Genomic DNA, 6,000 nt, shown 5'->3' with positions numbered 1-6,000 from the left:
TCTTTTTGGCCTAAAAGGATGAATGCTTTTTTCAGAATAACTTCTTTATTTACAACCAGTAATAGATATAGGGTCTTCCACTTTTCCAATAAATTTTTTGCCTCACAAAAACTGTACATGCACATTCCATTTATTACATTCCCCATGGTTATGAATAAAATCCTCACTGACTAATTGCTACAACTTCTCGAGCAGAAACTTACGTCACGCGGAATACTGAAATAGTAAGAAGCATTTTTACAAGTTTCTGGATCTTTTTTAATTTGTACCTAAGAGAAAGAAGAAGCATGTGAAATACTTCAACATTATTATGAAACAAAACTCAACACTTAGCACAGTCCATTTGACTAGCAAAGGTCCACTTAAACACAAAACAAAGTAGACAAGACAATGAAGTAAGGCCCACAACCACAAGACTAGTAACTACGGTCCAAAGCCTCTCCTTCCGGGATATCCGCTTAATTAGCATGTTCTATTTAAAATAAAAATGTAAACAAGTAGTCCAGTAGTACAAAAGATTTCATGGTTCGAAATTCATCCCATTTATAAACAGTGCACGCATTGGACATGGGGAAGGAGTGATAAAAGCCAAATAATGGACAAGAGAACTACTTGAAAACAAATGTAGTTGGGTCAACAAAAATCCCATCAACTTTACCTGCCGCAGAAAATTTATATGGATAGAATAAATTAAAAGCGCCCAACTCACCAATCGCTGCAGCCTTCACACTGAACCATTAGGTCGTCGGGATTGTAAGGCATCTCGCACTTGCAATACCTGCCAGCAATATTAGATCAAATATCAAACCTTCTGTTCTGACAAAAAGAAGAAAGCTTGAACTGATACCAGAAAAGCACAGGTATAGTGAACTTAGAAAAGAAGCATTTCAATTTAGTAGTTCCTAAATCAGAAATCAAACAGGAATGTTCTCTTATTCCAACCGTGGTGCAAAATCACCATATAATTCAAACAATTTATGGCCTTTACCCAACAATGGTAGTAGCTTCAGCTCAAAGCCCAAGTAACCTTAGCAAACAAACTCATGCAGACGAAATGCAGACAAATAATAGATAAAGATTTTGCCTTTTGAGTTTAACGCCTTTTTTTTTTTTTTTTTGATTTTAAACTGAAAAGATTAATTTCCCACTACTCAATCAGAATGTAAATTAGCGTAATTATTTTTCACATTCAACACATAATTAAGGTCCAAATATTCACAATTTTCCAATAAAACCACAAATTCACACTGATAGTTCAACAAACAATTAAGGTCCAAGTATTCAAAATTTGCTAATAAAACCACAAAATTCACACGAAGAGTTCCACAATTCGATCAAAACACAACGAAAGTTCAAATCTTTTCCTTCTTTAATATTTTCCTTTCCATTCAAGTACTAAAACAGAAACAAGAGCTGAAAATTAGACCATAACTAGCGAAAATTCAAACAATAACACACCATAAGAACCACATAAAGCACAATTCAACCGAAAGCAGGGAAGAAGAAAATCGAGAATTTTCAAAAAAGATTCAGAATCTTACACGGCAACTCGGTCGGGATTGAAAGCACCGGTACTGGAATTATACTCGAAACGGCAGAAGAAGTCGTCGTTTCCGACGGCGTCGAGCTTCGTGTAGCTCTTGAAACTGTGGACCGTACACTTCCCCTCGATAGTATCGGCGCTCTGAACATCGTAGTGATCGGAGAGGAAAACCTCCTTGGATCCATGGAACTGCCGGCGGCCGCCGATGGACTCCTCCGGCCGGTAATACCACCGCACGTGGACCTTCACGTTGGCGCCGCGGCTGTCCGCCTCGATCCGATCGATCCTTGCCACGTACGACGGCTTCCCCTGATCCGACGGCCGCATCAGCACGCAGTCGCCGGCTGCGAACCAACAAAAATTCGAAATTTGAAAAAAAAAAAAAAAACAAATTATCCACTTTCTCGGTAAAACGAGAAGGAAAGAGAAGAAAAATCCGCTGACCTTTAATGGTTCGGTTGATGTGCTTGACAGTGTAGGAGTCTAGGGTTCGTCTCGGAGCTTTCGGTTTGGCCATGGAAAATACGATTTTTCTTTTTTTTTTTTTTCCTTTTTTTGGGAGAATATTAGAAGAAAGACATGCTTTCCGACAAAATTTGACTCACAGAGACGAAAAATAAATAATAATAACAAAAAAAAATATAAACCTTATTCCGACAGTCTCTGAAACAAACAAACGGAAATCAAAAAATCAGTTAATTAACTTAATGCTGGACAAAAGCATTTTTATTTAATAATTATTTTTTTGGGAATTATGGACAAGGATTGGGTGGTTCTGGGGTGTAGTGTTAGAGAGTATTTTGCAGTTGTGATCAGCGTTGAATGAGTAGAAAAAGTTAGTGGAGATGGGATGGGTTTGTAATAAAGGTATAAGTTGGGGGTATTTTGGGGTTTAGAGAAAGTAGGGATGGATGAAAGTCCACGTCATCGTCTATTTGGATTTGGTTTATCCGACTCACCGAATTCGTGTGGGCACTTTTCGTGTTAGAATGGTGTTAACGTCTCATTATTCCAATATTATAATCCAAACCGGGATTATAATCCAATATCAATATTATTAATTTCTAATGGCGTGTTTAGTAATTTGTAATCCAAACCAGGAAAATTAGGAAAGAGAAATTGATTTTTTATTTTCTTATATTTATTATCACTTTTGAATTAAGTCTACTTATTTGTGTTGAAATACTCTTTTTTTTAGTATTTTTCGTAAATTACTTAATTATAATTTCAGTTTTTAATCTCTGTCTATTTCGTTAGTTCGAGTTGAGAATTTGAGTTAAAAAGTGAATTCATGTGAAAAAAAACATTTTCGTAGAAAAAGTAGAATTTAGATTTTGTGAGAAAAAACACTATAATAAAAACTTGAGTTGTTATTTGAACTAGCAAAACAAACAAGGTAACTTTTCACAATTCGAATCACAACTCAAAATTTTTTTGTGTGAGAAAACACTATAGCAAAAAAGTTAAATTTGAGCTTTTATAAGAGAAAAAACTATAATAAAAGAGATTGAGTTGTGGTTTGAGTCATGAAAATGAAAAGAACGAGGCCTATATTTTTGATAGTACATTATCCTAATCTTGGTATCTCCTTCTTTGTTTTCAAGACCTGGATGTAGTCTACTTTTTAAATGATGAACTTGTCTCTCATGTTTCATCGTAACTGGTTGAATGACTAATATATTTTTTTTATATTGAGTCGTAACAATTACTGTTTTGAGAACCAGAAGTTGTTTTAAGCATAATTATATGAATAATATTGAAAAACATATTAACAAAAAAAATGTCATTTTTAAACACGTATAATATTATCGTGAAGGATTACGTTTGTCATTTTTTTATAGGCACATCGTATCGTACATAAATAATTATTTAGAGCAATACATGATAGTCGTTTATTGGCATATGCTTAAAAGAGACTTTGGGTTTCCAAAATAATAAATACTCAATACAAGATAATTACACTAGTTCTTGAGCTCCTTCGGCTGGTTACGATGAGAGAAATCTCCCTCGCAAAAGTATTGTTGATCCAAAAAAAGGTCTTTTTTTTCTCTCTTTCTTTCTTTTTGCTCTGAGTAATTTTTTTATTTTTTGAAAAATGGATGCTTTTATTCAAGGCAAGTTAAATTAGCTTTCACAAAATAACTAATAAATATGAAATATGAGTCAATCCATAAAACATCAGAAGAACTGGAAAAAAAAAGTACTGCAGAATTCCCCGATTAGAGTATGTAGTAAACAAAGCCACAAAAAGTCGATGAGATTCCACAAAGAATGTCACCGACGACATTCGAACCCGGTGATCTTGGCATTAGATGATGGACCACTCGGACTATCTTTGTATCTCAGTGTTAGCCATTATGTGTAAAATTGATTTTACCTTGTATTATTCTCTTAAATTTCAAACATCCTACATCATTCGATTCCCTTCGTTGCGTTGCTGGTGCGAGATCTCTCCCCGAAGGGCGCAGGTGATAACTCGAGCAGGTCCTCTGCATGTCGAGCTGGAGGTCTCAGTTCTTCTCACCTCCATGTGGCAGAGATCTCTTGCGGTCGCTGTTCAGAACCTTAATCCTTGATCATCGAATAAAACTTTTGGTTCATGTGATCTTAAACTTCAACCATGGAGTAGACGATGAAACTAGTGAAAAGTTTCATGTATACCATCAAAGTTGGCCAGTGGGGGGGACACTCGTTGGAACCACAAAACAAACAATTAAGTGATTTTCATGTCTTTTTTTCAGGAATTGTTGTGATATTTTTGTACTTTATTTTATTTTATTTTTTTAAGCATTCGAGTGAGAAAAGCAATGGTAGCACAGTTGGCCACCACAGGGTTAATTTCAATAATAACACTCTTGAATCAATGATTATTAATTTTAGCACCACTTTTGTATACTTTCACAATTAACATTGCCATGTTAGCAGTGTGAGATAAAATGACTTCTATGCCATTTAGGTCAAAATTATCATTTAAAAACACCTTAAAGAAATCTCAACTCTCTCCCGCCCATTCTCTCTCTCTCTACACCCCATTTCGGCTCTCTCTCTCTCTCAAGTTTTGGCCTCTCTCTCTACTCAGTCTCTCTCTTCCCTACTCCCCCATTTCCTCATCGTCAATACTCCGGTTATGCACCAGATCGAGATTGGTACACAATTTTTTTATTTTTCTTTTTCAATTTATTTTTCGGGAGACTCAGTACATAGAACTCGAAAAAAATGACTGGGTTGAACTTAATGTGATAGGAATTGATACTATCCTTCGTCAATTTGAGATTTTGGATGGTTTATAATTGATATGTAAACTGATTGTAATGACCACCATGTCAAAGACACAGTTGACATTGGGAGTCAAAGTATTATGACTCATAGTGTTATATGTCCGGTCATAATATTATGACCAGTCAGTCATAACAGTATGAGTCATTGTCTATGAGTCAAATTATAATAGTATGAGTCAAAATGGCTGGTCATAGTCTGGTCATATTATTATGATCGGCCGTAAGGTAGTCATAGTGATATGACCGTCCAGTCATAATATTATGACTAAAATGATCCATAGTGTTATGACTGGCATACTATGACTGCCTTATGACTGATGACGACTAGGAGTAATTGAAATTATTTAGGAATGGCTGATGAATTGAATGTCTTCATCAGGTACAATGGACATTGGGACCGTACTTCGAGATACGTCGGTTGTGAAATGAAGGGGATATTGGTCCCTACCAACACAACTTATATTGGTCTAATAGATTTGGTGAGAAATGTGCTTGGGATTCGGCCACAAGGAAAAAGTTTATCCTTAAGTTATGTTGTTGAAGATGGGAAGCTCATGTGAAGATATCATCTGACTATGATGTCACATTCTACCTGCAATTGAAGAAGAATGATGTTTACTCGCTTAATAAATTTCCAATATGTGTCGATATAGTGGATGAGTTAGTGGCCGAAGCGTTGCCACCTGAGATAAGAGAAAGCAACCACATTCTGGTGAAACCAACATCCGTTTCATGTCATAGTGATGAAGCTGAGCAAAATATTGGTGTCGGCAATATCGGCGCAAATTTTGAAAAGGTATATGGATTGGACGATGAAGATGAATTCCTCATTCCTCTAGTAACATTATCGGTGGAATATGATAGAATCGATTGTGACCGCCAACATCGCGAAGAACCTGATTCTTTTGATCTAGAAGGTAGTACAGAAATAAGGGAATAAGTAATGGAGGAAGTGGTGGAGCCTAATCTGTTGTCGATGGATCCAAAGTCCTATATGATCGTGTACAATTTTTAGATGGCTTTTCTGGCAGAGAAGTCATTGTTGATTATACACCAAGATCTATGTGTGTGAAGAACATTTATAACAATAAAAGGTTGTTACAGTACCATCTTCATCATGATGCCATGAACAAACACTATCAATTTAAGGTGAAGAGGTCGAGCACTACTTTGTTGCAT

General features: G+C 35.9%; 1 protein-coding gene across 2 annotated transcripts in view; it reads right to left on the bottom strand.

Moving 5' to 3' along the window:
• LOC112093853 (chromatin remodeling protein SHL) overlaps positions 1-2,215 on the bottom strand; it is a 3,558-nt gene extending 1,343 nt beyond the window's left edge. For both annotated transcript variants that reach the window (XM_024173190.1, XM_024173191.1), the window contains exons 1-3: positions 1,988-2,215; positions 1,542-1,887; positions 710-778 (exon numbers count right to left, since the gene is read on the bottom strand). In XM_024173190.1, the coding sequence (XP_024028958.1) occupies positions 710-778; positions 1,542-1,887; positions 1,988-2,060 (488 nt within the window). In that variant the 5' untranslated portion in view covers positions 2,061-2,215. The remainder of the gene's footprint in view (positions 1-709; positions 779-1,541; positions 1,888-1,987) is intronic.
• Between the last annotated feature and the right edge of the window lie 3,785 nt (positions 2,216-6,000).

The sequence above is a fragment of the Morus notabilis genome, unplaced genomic scaffold (assembly GCF_000414095.1).
Source record: "Morus notabilis unplaced genomic scaffold, ASM41409v2 Scaffold45, whole genome shotgun sequence".
NCBI classification, from domain to species: Eukaryota; Viridiplantae; Streptophyta; class Magnoliopsida; order Rosales; family Moraceae; genus Morus; species Morus notabilis.
The sequence above is the reverse complement of the archived record's forward strand: the minus strand, read 5'-3'. Positions and strand labels throughout refer to the sequence as shown.